Source organism: Xiphophorus couchianus, chromosome 1 (genome assembly GCF_001444195.1).
Source record: "Xiphophorus couchianus chromosome 1, X_couchianus-1.0, whole genome shotgun sequence".
Lineage (NCBI taxonomy): Eukaryota > Metazoa > Chordata > Actinopteri > Cyprinodontiformes > Poeciliidae > Xiphophorus > Xiphophorus couchianus.
In genome coordinates, this window is record NC_040228.1 from 16995814 (window position 1) to 17020181 (window position 24368).

A 24368-nucleotide genomic window follows, 5' to 3' on the forward strand; every position below is an offset into this window, starting at 1 on the left:
AACTGAAAAGGGTCGTAACTTCTGGATTGGAGGTAGTTAGAGCTAGACGAATCGCTTTCGACACCAGTTTAAATAGATTATCTCTTATAGATCTCTTTTAGGGTAATACCCAGGTCTTAGAGATTTTCCGGACCTGTTAGACAGAGAACTGGTCAGTAGTCAGTCCCGGAGGGTTGTGATGAAGTGGGCGGGGCTAGCTATTGCAGGATAACGGACATGGCGCCCAACGTGGGGCGGAGCCAAGTAGGCGGGCCCTAATAAACCAAGTCAGTAAAAACAGAAGTGTGATTCTGAATAGCTCACTTGGATGGTTAACTCTGAGGGAATAGAGTTAACGGTGACTGATAAGGCCGTCAGTCACAACCCTTGCAGTAACTGTATAGCATGCAGGTGAGGGAAAGCTTCTACTGAGGATAAGTGATAGTATCCAGACAGTGAAGCCAGTAGCCAACACAGCCTGGACCCATCCCTACTCAAGAGCGCAAAGAGAGGCTTTGGGGGATAGGCAACTCGAAGACAAAGACAACTATGGATGACGAAGAAAGGGGGGAACTGGATCCCCTGCAAGAGCCAGCAAAGGGACAAGAGGCAAGCAACATCAGCCGGGATGGAGAGAGTCATCAATCCCATCTTTCCCAATCCACATTATCACAATTGCCTGTATCGTTGATATTACTCGGTGATGGATTGGATTCCTGGATTGAGATAATTAGGAGGGTTTTCTTTGAATCTCACTACACCATCAAAAAGGACATGGCACGGAACTTAATGAAGTACCTGGTGCAGACTCGGATATACTTTTGCACACAGCTTAAACATGGTCACCGACTGGGAGTCGTTAAATGCCCGGTGAAGGTAACCAAGAAATCGGAGATCAGAGAATGGCTGGAATGGTTCGCTGAACTCCTTGAAGGATGGACGATTGGTGAGCTGCGGATGGTCTACAGCCCCTCCGAGAAATATGACAGCCTGGTGAAGACAGCTACATTGGAAGCGGGCATCGAAGGGATCCTGGTGAACCCTCTCGCCAGTGGGGTGCGCAAATACAAAGAATATGCCGAGGTTCTGCAGAGACTTTCGGCCTTCAAAGAGACCCGAGGAAAAGAGCAGGCCCCAGACAAAGCGGAATCGGAGGTGGCTGAGGCCCCCTCTCGACTGCCCAGCAGAGCCACAACACCGACAAACCAGCCGAAGCAAGCTCCGCAGGACCTGATAGACCTGACGGACAACGACGACAACATCCCAGCTCTACCGGGATCATCGCGAAACGACGAAATCCCCTCTGAACAGTCAGGAGAGGAAAATCATGAGGGAGCGCTCATCGACGGCTTCACCAAGGAGCAGTTGGAGCAAGCGGCCAGGGACTGGTCCCCTCAACGGGATCTGGGGGTCGGGTTTCATCCCCGAGTCCACAGCACGGAGAGAAGGCAGCCACCGCCACCTACGGAGACTCCAGCGGGCAGCAGTTCCGATGAGGACGAGGAGGAATCGGATGAGGAGCTGTGGGACCCCGGCCGCCCTAAAAAGAAGACCCAAAAGTCGGATGTTTGGAGGAGCACCCGAGAGTTGGCCAAAATACCATCAGAGACCATCAGCTTAAGGCTGCAATCCGGGCTCATGATTTACCAGTTTATTGGAGGAATATGGGACCTTGAAGGTGACGGGCTGATTGTGTTCACCAATGATAAATACAAGATCCACAATCGAAAGTTTCGACGCAGCCTTGAAAACCAAGCTGGGAAATACTATCAAAAAGACTCAAAGGTGTTGGAGGCTTCCTGTAGTGAAGAGACTAGAGGAGACGTAGTGATGATGAAGGGCTACCGTCTCCCTTATGGTGCCGTAATACTGGTCCCAATTGATGTTTACAAGAAAGGAGAGAGTCTGGAGGAGTATCGGAAGAAGATGTGGCATGGACTCGAAAGGGGCCTGGTGACCGCCAGCAACGAAAACATGAGAAGGGTGATGGTGAGCGTGCAGGGACTAAGATCGGCAGATTTGCCAGGGGATACCGCCAGGGCGGTCACAGAGAACGGAGTGGTGAACATAGCCAAGACCAACAGTCATTTCTTTGTGTTCAAAGAGGTGGTGGTGGTGGTTGACCCCCGTATGCATCGACTCCGTACGGAGCAAGGTGTACGAATGGCAACTGAAATGGAGGAACAATGCCGCATCAGCCACCCAGCAAAGGAGATCAAGAAATATCCCTTAAAAATACCCCAGAGTGGAGTTTCAAACACCACCCAGACCGGCACGGCCAAGGTTATGGAGCCACTCAGGATAAAGTTAAGGGAAGCACCAGTCGGGCCAGAGTCCCAGGCCGCAAGATATGTCAAAGAATTCTCATTCGAGGGAAGCAGCAGTGAACTGAGGCAACCCAACACGGACAGAGTCAAGGATGAGCAGCTGACGGTCCAGAGAGAAGTAGGACCGATGAAACCAGCCAAGATTCAACCGCTAAACTCCCCCAGGAGGGAACCTCTTAGACAACAACAGTATGAGGACATCAGCGACTCGGAGGAAGGAGAAGAGCAACAGGAGATCGAACATTCTGAAGAAGGAGAAGAAGAGAGTGAACACGACAGCATCTTCTCCGACCCAAAGCAACCACCGACAGGGCATAAGACACTCCGAACAGGACAGCACCGAGGAAAGAAGAAAGAAATAGAAACCTTTGACATCGAGGGTTCTTCTGAGAGACTGGCGAGAGACGTGACCTGGGGCCCTGTACAGGCTAAAGACGGACGGCGTACGTATGTACCAGAGGTCGGTCAGACAGAGTACCAGATTCCAGCAGGATGGGCCAGCAGGCTGGGAGACAAGGTGCTGCTCGAGGTAGAAGCGACAGTCGGGGAGTGGGCTAACATCCTGATGACACCATCCTGCTCTACCCTGACAGCACACTATTCCCTGACCACCAACTTCAGGAACGCATACATGGGAATTATGTATGATGTGATGCTGCGACGACTGAAGAAAGCGGCCTACAAGTACTCCAGGGAGACTCGACAGAAGCTAGACGAGGTGTCGGCTGATGAAGAGGAGCCGCAGGCGACGTCTTCAGAGCCAGGACCACAGATCCCGCGGGGACCACAAGGAGTGTCAGCCCAGCCACCGGCCACTACTACCGGACAAGATGCATACGCAGAACTAAAGAATCTAAGGCTGGTGATTCGGAGTAAAAACGCAGACGAAAATAATGAGGAGTATTTGAAAGATGTCTGGCCAACTGTGCTATCTACCACTAACCACGAAGGGGCCAAAAAGTTGTGGCTGACCAGCGTGACTGCGGACCCGATGGTTGGAACAGAGTCAGCACAGAGCAACTATGAGAGATTGGTGTTGGAGGACATGGACGACGAAGAGTCCCAGGTGAAGAGGGCTAGAGGACGGCTGGACAAAGGAAGCCGGTTGGAACCGCTTTGGCACACACTAAAGCAAACCGTCTCTCCCGCGAGGTATGTGAAGGTACTGCGTGAGGTGACAAAGGGACGAAGAGGAGAGATTGTGTTTGTGAAACTACCAGTGAGAAGCACAACCATGGCCCAGATGGATGTGGCAGTGCAGGGATTCGACCTGGAGCAGCAGTACTACGAGGACAAAAGGAAGAAGGAGGCTAGCCAACCAGCCAAGCCACCTGGAAGGGTCAACATCAGACAGCCATCCAACTTCCAGAACAGGCCGTTCCCGCAGGGCACACAGCCACCCAACTTCCAGGGCCGGCCGTTTCAACAGGGAGCACCACCATCCAACTTCCAAAACCGACCGTTCCAGCAGAAACCACCAGGACCAAAAGGAAGACCGACCAACCCGCCGGCTTCACAAAATCAGCCAGGGAAAGGTCAGTTCCTGACGGATGAGGAATATAGGAAATTGAGCCCAGAACAAAGGACGGCCCTCCGTGAGTCCCGTAAAGCCGGGGCCGGAGGGTCACCAAAGTAATGGCGTCCAGGTCGCGGGTCATTTTAGAAAATGCCTACTGGGAAGGGGACGAAATCTACGCCAAAGTGGAGGGAGTACCCTACCTGGTGGACACCGGAGCGGAGGTGTCTATGACCCGCAAAGACCTAGGAACAGCAGGACACCTGAAGGTTCAGTTTGCTAATGGAAAAATAGAAGAAATGCCGTACGGGACATGGAAAGGAGTAGTGTGGGTGAAAGGTCCTTACAATCTACTCACAGTAAAAGACTTAGATGAACTCAGTAAAAAGAAAGGCACACATCGCCGACTAGAGCGAAGGCTGACGAGCTTGAAAGCAAGGTTGGTGAAAGTCGGCCCGACCCAAACCGGATCCGGGCAGCAGGACTGGTACAAACCGATTGACATACCGACGGTGACAGAACAGAAGATCGCAGAGAGTGACTTCTCCCCGGCTGGGAAAGAGAAGCTGCGTGAGATCATCGTTACAGCGCAAGTGGCACGGTTCAAGAACGATTGTGGGGATTTGGGTCCAAAGTTTGTTCATCACATCGAAGGTGGGGTTCATCCACCTGTTCGGCAGTACCCGCTGAATCCGGGAGCAGTCGAGGAGATGGACAAGATAGTGAAGGAGCTGAGCGCCCTGGAAATCATCAGAGAGGAGCTCAACCCGATCACCAACAGCCCCATCCAGGCGGTGAAGAAACCTGAATCGGCTGGAGGGGGTTGGAGACCAGTTATCAACTTCAAGGCCCTGAATCGGAGAACAATAGCAAACCGAGCCAGTCTAATCAATCCCCAAGGAGCGCTGAAAACTCTTCGAGTCAAGAAGTTCAAGTCATGCATCGACCTAGCCAATGGATTTTTCTCTCTACGCCTCGCCAGACAATCGCAAGGTAAAACTGCATTCACCCACAAAGGCAAGAGCTATGTGTGGCAAAGGTTACCCCAGGGATACAAGAACTCCCCAAACGTGTTCCAGTCAGCAGTGATGGAAGTACTGGGGGACGTAGGTGCAACTGTGTACATTGATGATGTCTTTATTGCTGATGACACAGAAGAAGAACACCTACAAAGACTACAAAAAGTGGTAGAAAACCTCACCAAGGCAGGCTTGAAGCTAAACCTCAAGAAATGTCAATTTGGACAGTTCCAAGTGAATTATCTGGGTTTCCAAGTCACGTCGGACTTGGGACTCTCAGACGGGTACAGAGAAAAGCTGACGAATATTCAACCACCTCAGTCAGAGAATGACTTACAGAAAATATTAGGACTATGCAACTACGTCCGGGACCACGTACCCAATTATCAGAAGTATGCCAAGCCTTTGTACAAATGCCTGAGAAAGAGTGAGGAGGACGAGAAGGATGGAAAAAGACCCTGGGTTTGGACAGCAGCGAATCAACAGAACCTAGAAGACTTGAGAAAAGCCATTCAAGCAGCTGTGAGACTGGAGCCAAGAAGTTTGTCAGAACGACTGGTAGCAGAGATCAGCTGTGAGAATGACGATGCCATGATCAAAGTAAGTAATGAAAATGGAGGCTTGGTTACCCTGTGGAGTTACACCCTGACTTCTGTTGAGAGGAAATATCCGCAGGAGGAGAAAGAGCTAGCGGTGTTAGCTCGTTACTGGGGTGTGCTGAAGGATCTAGCACAAGGACAACCAGTTAAAGTCATCACACAGAGCCAAGTTCATAAGTATCTAAGAAAAGGTACCGTGGAAAGTACTAAAGCAACTAACACACGGTGGGGAAGATGGGAAGACATCCTGCTGGACCCGGAGCTTGAGATTGGGCCAGCACAACCCACCAGTAAGAAGAAACCACCAGAGACATCTGAGGAGCCAAAACAACCGGAATGGACAATCTACACCGATGGATCCAGAAAGGGGTCCGACCAGTCGGCATACTGGGGATTTATTCTGAAGCAAGACGGCAAGGAAAAATGCCGTCAGAAAGGAAAGGCTCCCGGTAGTGCTCAAGCCGGAGAAGTAACGGCCGTGCTGGAAGGATTGCTGGAGCTGGTGAAAAGGAAAATCAAGAATGCCAGGTTAGTAACAGACAGTTACTACTGCGCTCAAGCCCTTAGAGAAGACTTGGCCATTTGGGAAGAAAATGGTTTCGAGACAGCGAAGGGCAAGCCAGTGGCACACAGAGACTTGTGGAAAAAGATTGCTGAGCTAAAACTACAACTGGAAATAGATGTTGAGCATCAAAAAGCACACACGCATGAGGGAGCTCATTGGCGTGGGAATGATGAAGTGGACTGTTATGTCCAGCAAAGAAAGATCGTCTTTGTCGGTACCGAGAAGTGGGACAGCACTCCCAGAGGACGGGAGGTCCCAGAGGAGTACGTGGTTGAGGTCGTGCGGAGCGTGCATGAGGCCCTTGGACATGCAGGCGTACGACCTACCCGTAAGGAGCTGGAGGAGCAGGATCTTTGGATCCCGGTGAAACAAGTCCAACGCGTGCTAAGGGACTGTGAAGTATGTGGACAATACAACGCAGGTCGCCGAGGGCAGCGGATGGAGGGGTTATCCATCAAAAGCACGGTCCCCTGGGGTTCAGTCTGCATGGATGTTGCAGGCCCCATGGGGATAACAGGAAGAAGAGGTGAGAAGTACCTCTTAGTGCTGGTGGATTCTATGTCGGGGTTTGTAACTACAAAAGCAGCCAGGAAAGCAAACGGCAACAGTGTTGTCGGCATGCTGGAACAAGTATGCAGTGCCCTGGGAATCCCGAAAGAGCTGCGCACGGATAATGGGACTCATTTCCGTAATTCACAGGTTGACCAATGGTGCCAAAAGTTTGGAGTAATGCGAGTTTACTCTCCACCCTATACCCCACAAGCTAACGGAGTGGTAGAACGAGCCATAGGGTTAGTGAAAAGCTGGATAGCTAAAAATGCTAACACCAACAATTGGAGCACACAGGCGGTGGAAATAGGGCAGGCCCTGAACGACAGAAGCAGAGCCGAGAGGCCCGCCCCTGCAATGGAGCTCAACCAACGGCCGTTCACCACGAAGGACGTGGGGCGGAGCTCCAGCGACAAAAAGGAGAAGCCGTCGCCCAGAGTGCCATTCCGAGAGGGACAGCGCGTGTGGGTCAAAGCAAGAGAGCAACCTGTAAATGCAGCAGTAAAACCCAAGTTTGAGACCACTGACATCGTCAAGCAAGTACTGGATAGGAACACAGTATTGCTGAAAAGAAAAGGGATTCAAGGAGTTGAGCAGCTCAAGCCAGTTCCGGACTAAAGTGAAACAGAAGCCGGTGAAATGGCCAGTGAATCATGTACCATTCCACCCTATATCGGACTGGCCACCGTGAAAGGGGTGGTTATAATTAGAAGAACACCTTCAGGGATTTGGGCAGGACGAGCCCTGAAGAAATTGGATTGGGCTAAAAAGGGAGTCCTGTCGGAGGAGCGAGAGATGCTGATATGGGCAAGAGCTAAAAGTCGCTGTCCGGTTTGTTTAGTAAACAACCCACTCCCCATCACCTGGGAGGGACCGGGCCGTGAGAAACCCAGGCAACAAGGAGCCACCGCAGAGATACTACAACATCTCCGCGTCTCTCCGGTTACGGTTTTGAACAACACCATCTGTGGGAACTGCCGGGTAGGTTACCTGCCCCGACTTCAGTTGGAGACCCAATGGAGCTGGCAGAATGAAGAACCAAAAAGCTGTTATTGCGTCTGGGATGGGGACGATCTCCACCACTGTTCTACTTGCGAAGACCAGCTGGGGAGAGGAGAACTGACTTTGACAGGTCAGGCTGAGGGATGGCAGGTGACGAGGTTTTACAGCTCGCTGCGATATTACAGAACATATGGACAAGTACAACCAAATCACGGGAGCCCCATACCAATAATATTACCAGGACCTTCAGCTCCCCCAAACACCCCAGAAGAAGCGGATCCATGGGTGTGGAGGAGGGAAGAAGGGCCCCATGATGTCCTGTGGGATTCTGTTCATGCTGCCTGGCCGTATGAAGCTGCCGGAACATCCCTGTCATTTCCACCATTGAACACCAGCCACTCCCCTGTGATCTTCCGGGTACATCGTCCTCACGCGTACCAACCATCAGCTGAGGGGCTAAGTGCACTCCCAGATGATGCCAGAGACCCAGCCATTAATGGGGGTTGGACAGGCCCCTGGGAGCTGACCACATGGTCACATCTGATTTTGGAAGTCATCAATGACTGCACAATTCCTGTGGTGGATTTACCGGACGTGCCAAGGGAAGATGGAGTACGCTGCTCAGATATGTATTACTACACCACTGAGGTGGACGGGTGGGGCAGCAATGCGGTAAGACCTAAGGAAAAGTCTTGCCTGTACTGGATAACAGCGGAGTCCCAGTTTCGGGATGGAGTATTGCAACACCCGGGAGGAGTGGCCCACAGAGCGGGTACGCCCTCCGATCCTAGCACCTCCTGCCAGATTCAGCTGTCAGTGCGCATGATCACCGTCCCCTTTAAAGGAATCTACTCCGTCGGAGCAGCCATCAAAGTGGTGCCAGATGAGCAGAATTACGCCACCGTGTCCTACACCGAACCGGAGCCTCCTAAGAAGAAACCCAAGACCCACGCCTGGCAGAAGCTCGCTTCAGCATTTCCATGGAGGAAGAAGAACCAAGACTAACGGATAAACCGGAAGGGGGAAAACGAGTCGTCAAGTCCCAACGTCAGTCAAAACCCACAAGACGGACAGGTACAAAGGTTTTTGTAACTAAAATGTTCAAAGTAGGAGCTGGAGTCTCGTCGGGACTATCAGATAAAGGTCCGTTCCTGAGACTCCCTACTACCTCTATTCTCCTGGATATGCCAAGAGAAGATTTCACTCCTTCCAATCCGCTCACCGAAGCATATTTTCTCAAGTACCTCATATATCTTCGACCCACTGATTTTCAGAACACCAAACAGGTGGGGGAAAGTGAAGAGTACACGTCACCCCCTCCAACGAAGCCACATTTATTCATCCCCACCGCACCGCCTGCTTGGCAAGGACGAGGGTCCAATAACACGGTCCATTATGCATCAATTTCACCTATGAGCCCAAGATCTCTGCCATGGACTTTTAATACAGTGTATCACAGGGTACAGGGGATCGAACTACGGATAAGGTGGGGTCCCCATTACCTTGAACCACTGCAAGGACTGTATTGTGAAATTTCACTTAATGACATGATTATTTGGACCACATCACCAAGTATGGCAAAAACCATAGTAAAGAGGGAAATGAATCCAGAATGTTATATATTTAATAACACCAGGCTTCCATTGAAATTGGAAATAGACAGGGTCTACCCCAACCCACCACACCAGAGGATTTTTACCCCATCAACCTGGGGGTACCGCACCAGACTAACTTTGCATGGGCAACCTTTGTACACCTACATCTCAGTACCCGCCCCAATAGGGTACAATCACGAATCTTGGTATGACCAGGCGTTGAAAAACGGCACCGCCCAAGGCCCGTTTCCTCGGCCGCACTATTGGAGGGTGTTCCACTGGAAGTGGGTGTGGAGGGGGCTGGAGCCCGACTTACCCTACCCCTCTCCTATATTTACAGCCTTGCAACACAGAAGAGCCACCAGACGGGTTGCGAAGAACCCTGCTCACCGAGGCTGTATCAAGGCTGTAAGAAAAATTTGTACAAAGCGTGATGAACCGGATCCCAGAGAATCACTAATCTGGCCAGAATGGATGCTATCGGCATGAGGCGCAAACCTACAGACCAGGGTTGGCTGGACTCAACATCGGATTCGGATAGCTCTACCGACGCTGACGACGACTCGGACACCTCTAACGAACCTTTGCTGCGGAAAACGACTACGATAACAGAAAAATCCCTTTGCCTGAAAGGGCTGCTGACGCTTCTTGCTTTGCTGTTTGCTGCTGCTGTTCTCGCTACGATCTTCTACTTCATCGGAGTTGGACCGTGGTACCTTACGCATACAAAGGTCACTTATGGACATTCCAAGTATGCCACCTTCAACTGCTGGAATACAAGCACCACGGCTATTTTTGTGCCATGGGACAACGAAACTTCTGCCCAGAATCGAACCGGATTATTCGCCAAAGAAAACGGCAAAAAGTATGTAGAAAGCCGAGCCTACAAATTGAACGACTCCTCTCTAGACGACCTCCTGAATCGGACCTGGGAGATCTACGCCTATGACTTCCTCAATACCGGAGCGCTCTGCTGGATACGGGTTCTACAGCGCAAGGAACGACGGACCATCAGGTGTAACTGGATTCATCCGGATCGAGGATTTCCAGAATGGCATTGCAACATGGCTTGTCGATCACTACTACTGTTGCCGAACCAGGGGTACTGGGATACCGAAGTAGTATACCCGGCCCCGCACAGGTCCTCAGGCTGTCGGGCCTGGCTCCCACGAGGGGAGTTTTGGGGTGACTATCACCTAAATTGCAGAGAGGATGTCAACATCACAGAGCGATCGCGGGTTAACAGCACCTCCCGAAACGACTTTCTCGATTGGGCAACGAGGCCACCCCCCAACGACAGTTTGACTAACATTACGGCCTTCCTGATTCGACAAGGTCCAACACGGTTTATGTACCAATCTGACCAGCAGCATTGTTATAGGAACCACTTTAGGTGGTTAAATGCCTGCCTCTGGAATAAGTTTGTCAAATGCAGGGGCCAAAATTATATTGTCACAGCTGTAGAGGAATACCGGTCGGATTTCTGGCACTCTGTACGCTCAATACGGACAGAAATTGAAACCTGGCTAAATCACACATTCCCATGGACGTATATAGCCAAAGACCAAACGTTCTTTGAGGGAGACTTCCCCGAGGGAGCGGTTCGCTCTCTTGCTGGGTTAGAGGACTTTCACATTGCCAACTTACGTACTCAACCCCTTCCAACTCCTGATGACCTTCTGAGCGTTCCTAAAGGCGACTTTGCAAAGATTGACAAATGTGTTGCGCGCAGTATTTTTGACAGCCTTAATAACACTTGTTGGGTGAAAACCCACTCGTCACCACGATGTGACCTCGTACAAACTAGCAAGACCTTCTATTCCACCTGGAGGTATCACTGCCCTGATCCTGACGTCCTTCCGACCGCTAAATGGGCTTTACGGGCCTGGTATGAGGATTATTCTCGGAATTGGGACTGGGAATGGTGGGGACTTCAGCAAAAAGAACTTCAAGCCTGGGTTATACCCTGTCTCCGTCAGTCTACCAATTATTGGATCCAGTACCAGTACCTCGCCACAGTTTATTCTAAGGACCGCATGATTTGGCCTGGGGTTTTTTGGAGACCTGAAAACTACGTCAACCCCAGACCCTGGCGCATGACTTGTAAAAATAACACGCGACAAGTCCTTGAGTGTGTCATAAGTTTAGCCAGAAGACCCTGCCATGAGGTTCGAGGCTGGGAGAGCTACTGCAACCAACATTATGCCGATGAGTATGACACTCACTCTTCAGAAGTTACTTGGCGCAAAATAAATGGTACATGGCGGAGGGCTATTGTAAGCGGAAAGACCTGTACCGACGCAATCCTAGGTTACCACCTCCAGAAGCGCAAGAGTATTCTGGGTCTGCCAGTTCCCTTCATCCCAAACCCCCTTATAGCCATCGCCGAAGGACATGCTTTCCGAAAGAGTATATGTGATGGGAAAGTAGACCCCGGGTTTGACTGGATTGGACCTAATCTTTTGTATTCCAACCTCACCTGCACAATCTCTAAGGAGATTTGGCAGAAATGTGGCGAAGGAGCGGACCAACACGACTGTTTCTGGTATGAAACTATGGGAGCAACCATCGTGACCGCAATCACCGAGGTTGTCGAAGAGGCTGCTAGTGTGGTGGAAGGAGGCCTCCACATTGTTGAGCAATGGCTGCTGAGTGCGCTGAGTATGCTGTGGCCATACATCCTGGGCCTACTGGGAGTGGCCGTGGCTTTAATCGTCGGCAAAGTTGTCCTGGAGGTGTGGCTGAAAGCACTTTGTCGTTGCAAAAAGAGGGAGTACCAGCCCCTCCCCCCGAAGGAGGAGCCTGCTTCTGCATAAAAGAGAGCTGCCGTGTGCCTGCGAGCCATTCAATCCTCGCTGCAGCTGCCGACAGCACCGGAACCAAAAGAACCACCATCGGACATCATGGAATCTAACTCTTCGACCAACACATCGAACCCCAACTCACTTTTTGCTCCAATTCAAGTGAGTACCCTTGAACACTTAGGGGTTACCCTGGCCTGGGTACTCTACTGCCACACTGGTTCCTGGCCCAGGGGACATCCTATGAGGATCTTCGTTGCGCTACAAGGATATGTGAAGCTTATCCTACGACCCATCATCCTCCAGAAATGGGGGTTAGCTTCATCCCTCTTCGCTTGTTACCTGATGGGCCGTACCCGCATCAACTGGCGCAGGGGCGTTGTGGTCTGCCTATGGCTCGTCACCGACACCACAGCCCTGATACTGGAGTTGGTCTTTGGGGGTCGTCAAGCCACTCGAACCGCCCCACTTAAGATCCTCACAGCTATTCTAGAAGGGCTCTTCGCAGTATCTATCCTCGTCTACTTAGCGCGCCAAGCCTTGTCCATCAAAGGTCGGGGCAGGCGTATATGGCTACAAAAGTGGATGGTTCTGGCTCTTTGGGCAACGGTTTGGGGGATCTTGGTGGTCCTCTACTGGCTTCAGGAAACCTCAGACCTAGCCATCGTTGTATGGATGATGACCTACGCTGCAATATTCCATGATTCCGCTCATATCTATGATTGGGGCGAATCGGCTCCAGATCACGACATTCCGGTTCCTGTGATTAATTCTCCCTGGCTGGCAGCCCAAGCAGGCACACGAGCTTAAACCAGCTACACTCTCCGCTTTCGCTTTTGCATATTCGTTGTGTTATTGTTAATCCGAAACCCCTAATCGTGAAGTTACCTCGGTTGCTGTTTCTTCTCAGGCACCAACCTGCTGTGTGGGATGTGGGATCGCCGCAGAGTCCTATGGATTCATATGGGTTGCATCGTCCTCCCGCTGGTGTCACCGTTGCGTGAGCAGCCGTATCACCGATGTAACGGCAATTCTCTGCGCCACAGGGCAAGGAGATTTGCCTTACATAGCGGCCTCCACATCTCGATCCCTGGAACGGGTGCACAAAATAGTGTGGACCTCTGCCTTTGGCCAAGAAGACGACGACCTTATAACATCTCCAATGCACACGGGACTCCTGCTGCCCGTGATCCAGAAATTATGGGAGCACCAGCTTACTCGACAATGCCTGCCAACTCTACACCTTCTCGATGGACGAGTTGTGGCAGTGGGCGAGTACCTTCCACCAGCGTGTCCCGTGTCGCCGGATATGTTTATCGATGTCGGATGCCAAACCAGCAGTGCGACTAACAGAAAAGGTACCCAAACTGAGATTCTCAGTTCATCTCACCAAGCGTGCCAGACAGAAGACACCCTCTTCGTGTCATCTCCTTCACCGGATCCGCCTTCAACCGATTTGGATTTTCAGGATCTGCTGACTGAGTTGGAGGGATTCTGTGACAACCCACCGACACTGCCAGACTCTGAGATGGATCTGTCTTCGCTTCTGCAATCTTCCCTGGAGGACATTAGCCCTCCCGGATCAGCAGGATCTCCACTTCCTCCACAGTTGGACGCCGAGTGCTGGATTTCTCCGCCGTCCAATCTGACGGAGTATGAGGTTGTGGATACCTGGACTCCATCATCATCTCCGGTTGCCTGCTACGAACAAGACATCTTGACTGCGGATTGCGGTGATGGACTTGACCTTTTTTGACTTAGGACTTTGTGTTTTCTGCGATGCACCGTCCGATCTCAAGGAGGGGGTGTCAAGAAAACTGGTATGAGGTTGAGATCTATCCAGGTACACACAGAAAAAGGTGCATGAAGGCCTGAAGGAAATAAAGCAATCTTGTGTTTTGATTTATAATGATTGAGTGTTTTGATAATGATTCAGTTGAACATGGATGAATACAATAGGTAAAATGACTGTATGTAAGTAATCACTGAATGATTCTGAAGTGTACGAATCATGATCTGTAATAACATGACAACAATGAAATGATTAAGGTTTGATGATTTATAATAAGTGAAAGAGATGATTAATGCTCATGATTAATGCTTAAAGGAAATCAGCACATAAGTTTTTAATATTTGACTGTGTTTGAAAGTTAATCAGAGTAAAGCACATAGTTTTTAATGTAGAAAGGATAGGAGAAATAGGAGAAGGGGAACTTGTGAGTTCCTGCTGTCGCAAGCAGTTCTGAACAGATGGCCAGACGCACAGGATGGGTGGGGCGGTATGGTTGGCTAAGAACAACGCTGAGGAAAGGACGGTACTTTCCATCCCAGCCAGCAGACAGGAGGGGCCGAAACCACGTAAACTAACACTCCCCATACACATATATGGCAGAGAACTGTATATAAGCAGACGGAAAAGGAGAAGTTCTTGTTCTTTGTCTGCGGCACTGAAGTAGAGCTAACACGAAGAAGCAGATCGAGGAAACAACAGCAGACCACACCCTGGAGCCACGGGGAAAGCTGAAGCTTCTTGCCGCCAAAGGGAGACAAGTTCCAATCGTCCAACCCGGGTTCCTGATTCGATCGTCGGTCTTACCTCAACCCAAACATTGCAACAGACTTGGAGAAAGGACAAAGGTCCCGGAGGGATAAAAGAGTTGGGTTTTCAAAAGCAATTGAACCCTCTCTACTTTGCTTCCATTCTAAAGAGGATTTTTTTCACACAAAGGATAAAGACTCAGACCAAGGTTCTCGGACGTTCCTGTTGCCAAAGATCCACCACCAACTGGGTATGAGTAGAATTCGCTTCCTAAAAAGCTATCTCAGAATCTGCGACATAGGTTAGGGAAAGAGACAGGAGGGTATGATTATACATGTTGATCTTATTACACTGCTCTTGACTTGTATACAATTGATTATTGATTTGTATGTCACATACCCCTGCTTAAGCTTGCTTAATAAATTCTTACTCTAAAATTCTAATGAAGTTGGTGGACATTGGAATTAATTGAGTCATTTAATCATTTTTCAGTTCTTTTAATAAAGGTAAAACTAAGGTACATGGTTCTAGTGAAAAGGAGGCTTCATAATTTCCTTTGGTGAGAGTAAAATAATGACCCAGGGACTTACATCCAAGTCACTAAATTTAATCTAGCCGGTTCCAAGAGCAAGTTATATTTTAGAAAGCGAGCTACCGTTAACAGGAGTGGTTATTGGAATTACGCAGCTGTGAGGGCTACTCAGCTGACTGTTTCTTAACTGAAAAGGGTCGTAACTTCTGGATTGGAGGTAGTTAGAGCTAGACGAATCGCTTTCGACACCAGTTTAAATAGATTATCTCTTATAGATCTCTTTTAGGGTAATACCCAGGTCTTAGAGATTTTCCGGACCTGTTAGACAGAGAACTGGTCAGTAGTCAGTCCCGGAGGGTTGTGATGAAGTGGGCGGGGCTAGCTATTGCAGGATAACGGACAATATGTGGATCCTCTCTAGATTGTAAGGTGTATGAATGTGGCATCTGGAAAGATTTGTCAGTGAAAGCAGAGTCTTGGCAGCCTTTTAAAGTGGCACAAATTAGCCACGGTTGAGCCATGGATGAACACAGAGGAGTGTCTCATGTTGAAGGTCCTCGACACTGCCTCCAAATCAGGTGGCACGCAAATCTACAGCATGTTTTTTTCACTTTTAGTTAAGTATATCTGATGAATTATGGAGATAAACAGTCAAATGCTAAAATCCTATTTATTATTTATGGCATATCTTATTAATGAATTATATTCTACACATTTCAATTGACTAAATTTCTTATCTTCATATGGGTCAATTGAGAATCTCAATAAATATGAAAGATTATCAGCCAGAGAAGTTTAAGTGAGCCCTTTTGGGGGTGATGAGTCACATACTGTACCCATAATTTCTTACAGTACATCATAAAAAGATGATTCATTCAAATTCATTTTCAACCACTGGTTGTCAAAGAGTGCAAATGTTTTCAAACTGCATACAAAATTACTGCATACAGAAGTGACTTATGTAGCACTCACATACATTTGCACACAGGCAAGAGACTGGACATGAACCAAATTAAACTAAAAGTGAATTTAACCTTACTGAATTACAATTAGGATTCAGTCATTTGGATTGTAATTAGATCAGAATCTGATTGTATTACTGAATTGGCTCGGATTTAATTGATTTGATGTTTAACTGGATATAAACTGTAGCTGCCTAGTAGATTCATAGTAGATTAGAATTAAAGTAATTTTAATTTACCCACATTGTAGTCAAAACCCCAAAAAGCTGGAATTTGACCATGTGTTTGCATGGTTTCGGATTGTCTTAAACAATTACATGAAATGGAAACATTTATCCTAACTGTAAGTAATTTAATATTTTGAGTGGAGTGGCTCAGACAGAGTCCTGACTTGAAACAGTTTGAGAATTTGCTTTTGGACCCAAAGATCCAAATGCAGATACTTCAGATACTTAAATTATGAAAATATGAATGGGAACAAGCCATAAAAACCCTATTACACCCTAGAGGTTTGACAAATGTAATACCAGTAAAGATGTTTCCGTTGATTGCTATGAAATTTATATACAATATTGAACATACAGTTTTCTTTTATTAAACTATAAATAAGAACAGAAAATACTTTATTTCAGATTCAGAATTTCCTTTGCAATGTTAACATTTATTGTGCATTAATGCTATGGCTAGATATCAATAAACTGAATTGAACTAGTTGAAGTTATCTTTCTGAGTTTTGCTTGCTTGAATACAATCATCAAAATTGGAGTTTCATTCTTTCCTTTTGTGATTCATTGCAAAGTTTCTGTGTTTTAGTAAAACAGTGTACTTTTCTCAGCTCACTTAAGACTTAAGTCGTAGGATGTTTTATCTTGGTCTCTTTGTTTTATCATATATTACATTCAGCTACAATAATGGAATTTGTCCTTATCAAAAGCTTTTGTGTAAGCAAACACTTCTCAATATTATGGATTTTTTTTATTACTCAAACAGTTGTTTAAGCTGCCCAAGTGTGTGATACTGTTCCCTTATTCTCTTTCTCCTGTTATCGCCATTTTCCACACTTTACTCTCTATATGTAATTTTGTTCATAAGTTGCTAAAAACATATGAAACGTAGAGTTTATGGCATTTACATTAGCACATATGTTTTATATATTGCATATTATATAATATAGTGGTAGAATTTTTGTTAAAGCACACAAGAATAAAACCTGTCCTCCTGTAGCTTTGAATATATCAAAACATATTTTGTTTTCATTTTCTTTACAGCCTCATGTATGTCTGCGGTAGGCTCGGATGTTGAATTAGCGGGACTTTATGTCGGTGTCTCCAGTTAAGGCCCCCATTGAGCTGAGCACCCCAGTGAAGGTTTACAGTTGAATAATGTGATTATGTGTTCTGCAGATACTGGGGGCAGTGGTGTGTCATCAGTGCTCATTGTGCTGTAAAACTTGAAGCTGGCAGATAATTCCTGGTTTAGCTGATAGGTTTCATTTATATGTAGATTAGTTTGGGAAAAAAATACTTCTCTAGTTATTTTCCACTTCAGAATTACTGATATTGTAATTTTAACACTCCAGTACTTATCACATTGTATGTAAACAGTGTTGTAATTTTGTTTCTGCCACTCTTGACTACATGTGTTATATGTGAGTGTTCTGGCTATTGAAAAGTTGTGAGTTCAATTTCAGCTTTGACTCCAACACATGTTGAAGTGTCTTTGAGCAAGATCCTAAACTGTATGTTTTCTATAGATTTGTGTTTCAGTGTATGAACATGATTCTGTCAGTGCAAATGAATGAAGATGACTTGTAGCGTCTGTAATGGGTTTGTATGTCTATTGCCTGGTAAAAACCAGCCCTCTGTACTATACTTTGTTCTTGGGTGTTGAGAAACTATTACTTCCTGCAGGCGTGGACTGTGAGTTTTTAAATTTTACCTAATTGTTAACGTTTTCCTGTGACGTATGGAGTCAATGCTATGAAGCTTACCAAATTGCCTGCACAGCAAACAACCATCCTTTGCTGTAAAGACAGAAGAGCAGAGCCCAACAAGGCAGCTGTGTTGTATGCTAGATTTGTTTCAAGCAGAATATCACAGGAAGGCAATGGCCAGGCTAGTATGACTAGAAAAGCCCTAAATTATTTCAGTCTACTCGGTTACTAAAGAAGCCAAGAAGAGCCGTTCAAGCTATAAATTTGTCTGTCATTTTCTTGAGATAACAAGAAAATGATCTTGTTAACACAAGGAAATGAAAGTCATTGTCTTATGAGAGTGGGCTAAGTTTCTCATTATCTTTATTGGATTTGCTGGGTTGTCCAAGTAGCTGACTGTGAAGCCTGCAGTTGAATCCTAAATGGTGTTAAAAATTTAAATTTTGATTTTGTTCCTTTGTTGACTCTGGGATAAAAAAATTATATTTCTTGATAACCTTTCCATAAACTACATAGATATGCAGCATCATGGGCTCTCTACCTCCACAGCCACAAATAGTTCTGTTGAGACATAAACATGAATTAAAAGGTTAGTTTTAAAAGAGGTTATGTGAAGTTATTAGCAAGATTTGGGAGGCAGTGTATTTCTGCAGTAAGTACTGTAACAGACATATTTCATGTTCAGTAGCATTCTTCATCTGCCAACGGTTTACAAAAAAAATTATAATTTCTGTTACTTAACAGTGGCAGTAATTGTGATCTAATAATCTGAACCTTTGTTTCTCTTTTCAGAAATACAAGGAGTTTGAGCGGGCGGTGAGGGTGGAGGAGATTGATGGGCTACGACTGGTGAAGAGGCTGGCTAAGAACATGGAAGAGATGTTTCACAAGAAAGCCCAGGCTATGAAGGTATACTGCATGCTTTTCAGTCATTAGCAGTTAGCAGAGCTTCTTCCCTGTCAAACATCTTTTTAAAATTACTTTACAACTGCTGGTATTTATTTATCTTGTCTCAGTCCTGGATGTGTGGCTGAAAGGATGGGTTACACAGTAATATTTGCACCTGGTACTATTGAATTTGGATTATTTTACATTCCTTTCCAGATGTCTGCTTCCATTTTCCAGAGGACAAAAATAATGTTTTATAATGCAGCCATTTTCAAATTTAGCTACCCTTAAACAATATGCTCTTTTGTTGACTTGCCATATCATGCCTTAATCTTAACATCTTAATCAGTAGTTTGGTTTGGATTTTGAATCAATATTTTTGGTTGGACTAACTAACTGAACACACACACACATAAACAAAGCAAAAAAAAAACTGATTTAAAATAAGTGATTCTTAATATTTCTGGTTTACATTTTTGCAGGAGCTATAGGTTGTTAACAAGTCGTGTGTCCAGAAACCCCCAAAATCTGTAACGTGGCCACATACTATAGCTACTCTGAAAACTGAAGCCAATTTCAATCTCGTGTTGTCCTGCAATTTGTGTTATTTAGAGAGATCAGACCTCTGGCTTTAAACAGTCCAATATTGATATTTTTAATTCAGTGTTTGGAATATGCAAAAAAAAAAAATCTTTTTTTAATATACAAGCTGTTCTCCTTGGTTATGGTGTTCTATTGTTATTGTACTTCCTTAAGTTTTTATTTGCTACTGTGAGATGTATGTTATTATGTAACAAATGGGAAGCTAGGTATCATTTGCACATGCAAACAAAATAACAAAATAAAATACATGTGCATTTTAAATCCTTATGACAGTTGTCTGAAATTGATTTTCTTCAATTTCAGAGAGCATTAAATTTCAACTTGTATCTTTTCCCTAACTGTGCTTTAAATGTTATGGTACAAAATGTTTATGTTTATTTATCAAGTATATTTAATTTTCTTCTGTAAAACATCAAGGGAATATAAGAATAACTCATGAAACTGGCCATGTCTCACGTTGTTTTTTTGCTCTGTTTTTTTTTTTTTTTTTTTTGCATTAACATAGTTCATGAGTCCATAACAAATACCTGTTGCTGTACTACATTAATACTTAGTACTACATATTAGTTTGCAAAGGATCTGCACATTTTCTTTTGCTCTATTGGTTTCTTTTGTTACTTCACATGAAGGAGTTAACTTTGAAAATAAGTTGATTTATTCCTCCTTTGCTTCTCTCAGAAATCGGTGTGTGCGTGTTTGCAAGTGTTGTAACAGATGTCCACATTGCTTTGGTTTTCTGGCTGCTTCAGATGATAGATCCTATCAGGACAACATGATGCTGTTTGGAGAAATTGGATTTCTCTGACAGTCTGATCCAAGGATGGAAGCTAAAAAAAAAAATCAAGACAGAGGGGCACGGATAGTATTTCAGTGCTTTAGCTTGCTTTGTTGCTGCTTGTCTTCGCTTTTATAGTTATGCAAGAAAGTCTTAAGCTTTTGCTATAAGTTCCAGATATTGTCAAATGAATATATTTGCTAGTGTGAATATTATGCCTTTACCTTGGCACTAGCATAAGACTTTCTTACTTTGTATTTTCAGTCTCATAGGAAGTAGCTCTTGAGCTGCCTTTGTGGTGTTTTACATTTTAAATTATGAGTTAAAACAGTGACATAAGAATTGAAAAAGCCCCGAGCACTTTCAATTGGATTTTTTTGGCAGCGTTTTGGGTGCCCGGTAGAAAAAACAAACAAGTCCATAAAAAGCCACGAATGATGTGCAAGTATTGTGAGAAAATATATTTTGATACCTTAAGGCAAGTACATGGTCCAAAAGTTGGTATCTCACCTATAGCGCCCTACTGGGGAGTTATAGGTGGTTTCCTACTGGCAATTCATGCACTAACCGGTTAATGTGTGGTTCGGTTCTACCCCCGGTAGTCAGGTTCTCCATTATACAGTCTGTTTTCATCACTACTGAGCAGGACATGAGCGAGTAGCGGCTGTGGTCAACGCTCCGCTGATGTTTGCAGCAACACTCAGTAATGGGGAACCTTAATGTTGTGGTTCTGATGGACTCAAATAAACCTAGATATTTCATTTTGTCCTACAGAAATTCATGACAGGCTCAAACGTAATAAGACTTGTATAAGATGAGTATTTCACCATACACATACATATAATGTGTGCACATTACGGTGTAAAGTTCTGCAAGAAACAAATAAGGTAAGATTTAACCCTTGTGTGGCAGGAGTTAATTTCATTAATATTTTTACCGTCAAGAGTTTTTTAAAATTTTTATTTTAATTGATAGATAGATAGATAGATAGATAGATAGATAGATAGATATATAAATCTTTGTCATTGTCACAAGAACAACACATTTTGTAAAGTTATTATCTATAAACATGTAACAGGTTATTCCAGAATTTTCCTCTATTTTATTCCATCTTGCTCTAATATTCTGCTGCTTTTATTACTAATATTCAAATCAGTCAGGCCTGGCATGCACTCCTTTTAGCCTTCCTTAAGTATCCCTCTCCTCTTTGTCTATCTCTGCTCTCTCTACTCCGTCTTTCCCCATCTCTCTGCTGTTTTTTCTAAAGTATATGTGATGCTTCAGCGATTCAATTTCCGTGCAGTCGCTCTCCCCTGCCTGTCATTGTGGCTCTATCTTTTCGTTGATCGCCCTCCACCCCTTTATCGCCCACCACCACCTGCTACGAGACGGCAACTCCTGGTGCTGTGAGAGGGAGCACGTGTCAATGAGTGTTGTATGTGGTCCTGTTTAAGTGGACCAAAGACAGTGTTTGTGACTTTTGTGTGTTAACATAATACTTTTTATTAGCTCAGTCCCATAATAATAATTTATAACAGTGAGCAAGCATTCGTGGCTGTGTATTGTTAATATCAGGATTCTCAAATTTCTCAAACTTTTTTTTGGAAGATTTATGGATGTCCTAGAAAGTATGCTGACAACAGTAGATCCTCTGCACCCTGTAATGTGTCAGGTGGGTTCTAGATTTCCAAAAATCCTGTCACAGTTACTTAAATTGAAATATGAGGACTTTTGGAAACCACACAGTGACCTTGGACTCTTTTTTTTTTTTTCTTTTCCTGTGAGGTGTTCTCTTTCCGTTTCAGCTGATAAATGTCCAGAACTGAGATGTGATTGTTCTTTCGAAGGACATAAATATTATGTATCTTTCAAAAACCAACATTTGGGCTTCTTCAGCAGCATATGTATGGCTAATGGATAATGTGTTCATAATTGGATTAAGGAATAATCTTAGCCCACTATTTTTGCTTTTTAATTACTTTACTTAATCACTTCCTGAATCAGTGGGGTGCTCTTTTGCTTCAACCAATAATTCTTCCTTTTACTGTCAGTGCTGCTGAAAAACAATATTTTGTGCAAGCTGAAAGTGGTAAATGGTAAGAAGCGGTAAAGGCGTTATCAAAGTTGAAAGGCGTGGAACTATTGTAATGCCCTCTTTGAAGTCGAGCGAGGCTATGTTTCATGTGACAAACACACTTCAAAGGAGAGTGGATGCCATGCTGCTAGCGGTGTTTTTCCTGTAATGTCATTTGGTCTTTGCTCTGTACCTGCTGATATCATTTACCTGTGGCAGCTTCACTTCTGTAGTCATCAGCATGATTGTCACTGTGGAGAGTGGAACATTTCTTACTGGTGTACTTTTCTTTTTAAAGTATACCAGCAAGAAATTGCTTATAAGATTTAAAAGGAAATTTCTCTGTGTGAAAATAATTTTATACACCAAAGTGCACTTAGAATTTCTGTTTCAACATTAGCATTTATGCAGGCTCTGGGAGATCATTTAAATTACTATGTAGTTTCTAAAAAGCTTTTTCTCCCTATTTTCACAACTCAATTCTCATTTTAGAATTTTAGGCCTGAGTTTGCATCAGTAATGGTTTCAAAATACATGCTTTTTGCTTTCTAATTTCTGTATTTAGAGCTTACCATTGAGCAAATGACTGACTAGTATTTAAGTAGGGTAAGGTTGCAAGTAAGTATGACTTGATATGTAGGAAAATACATCTTGATCTTTTTCCCCTCCTGCTGGTATTTTACTTATTTCAGCAGCCGTCCTCACAGATCTCTGTGTGTAAACTATTAACATCAGATGTCAGACCAGCTAGATTCTCCTCCTTCTTCTCCAGCTGTTTTTCCACCACTGAGAAATCAAAGGAGAGAGAATGAAAGTTTTTTTTTTTCTTTTTTTTTTTACGAAGATGAAATTATTAAGACAGATGGGAGAGGTAACTGTAAGAAAAGACAAGTCAGATATTCAGTCTAAGTCTAGAATAAAAACTAGGAAAGAGGAGATGTGAGAAGAAGACAGAGGGTGAAAGGTTGTGACAGAGCTGGGTTGAGAACTTCATATTTTCTTCAGTCAGCAAAACTACTGACAACTGTCAACTATTTATTATTTGGACTTTACGTTTCCCCTTAATCTCTTTGTCTCTGACACTGTACTATGTTCAGCCCACTTGGCTTTGTCCCAATCTAAATCTGTTAAACAGAGGAAGTAAAGTGTCAGAGAGCACTATCCCATTTTGTTGATGCTGCACCATTCCTTGGCTCCTATAAGGATATTAATTGCTGTCCCTAGTACTATTGATGGGCTGAGCGAAGCCAATCCCACCCATCTCGAACCCTTGGCAGAACCAAGACCCAAAGGACCTGCCCTGCTAATGTAGGAGGCCAAACCTTACTTTGCATTTGTGGTTACAACCAAGGTACAGCTGTGCATCAGCAAGTTGTCCATGTAGATTTATATACAATTATTTATTTTGCAACTATTGTGTGTAGTGACTTCCACACCCACCAGCAGTATAAATGAATGAAGTTGAATGTTTTGTTTCTGGTCTTAATAAAAGAGGTGTTGTTTGTAATTTGTATAATTAAGTAGGCAAATTCCCAAGTCCCAAGTTGTCAAAGCAGGTCTGAAATATCCCTAAGGAGGTAACAAGTTACTGTGTAGGTGGTTTGTAAAGTCTTGTGAAAGACAACTGCATAAGTTAGCAGCAAAGGACAATTCAACTTTAAAAGACAAAATGGACTTCTAAATGTTTTGGTTTCTTCTAACTGCTTGGAGTTTCCCAGCAAACTTAAAAGAGAGGAAGTTAAACTTCATTCAAAATACAAATGTTTGCTAAATCAGCATCTTACAGAACCTCTGGGTATGCTTTTATACAGGTATGTTCAGAGTTTGACCTGCTGGGCCTCCTGTTCTGGGTTACCCTGGTAGAGCATTGAGATTCAGGTCACTGCCCTCAGAAATGTGTTGAGTCAAAGCTTAATGTGCTGCGCAAAAAAAAAAATGGCAAGAGATGTCGGTACTGGTCAATAATATATGTGAGCCAACCTACCTCTTCTTTTCTGATGGCCGCTTTTAGCATAGCTCAGCTGCATGACAACTTCTGAAAACCTTGACGGATTTATAGCTGCATCTATAATGAATAGCATTTGCTAAGGTCATTGGCTTCACCCCTCAG

The 24368-nt window shown here is 45.0% G+C and overlaps 1 protein-coding gene across 1 annotated transcript in view; it reads left to right on the plus strand.

Annotated features, from left to right (window-relative positions):
• cacna2d3a (calcium channel, voltage-dependent, alpha 2/delta subunit 3a) overlaps positions 1-24368 on the plus strand; it is a 131204-nt gene that overhangs the window by 20253 nt on the left and 86583 nt on the right. The window contains exon 3 of the mRNA XM_028018879.1: positions 18711-18827. Coding sequence (XP_027874680.1) covers positions 18711-18827 — 117 coding nt within the window. The remainder of the gene's footprint in view (positions 1-18710; positions 18828-24368) is intronic.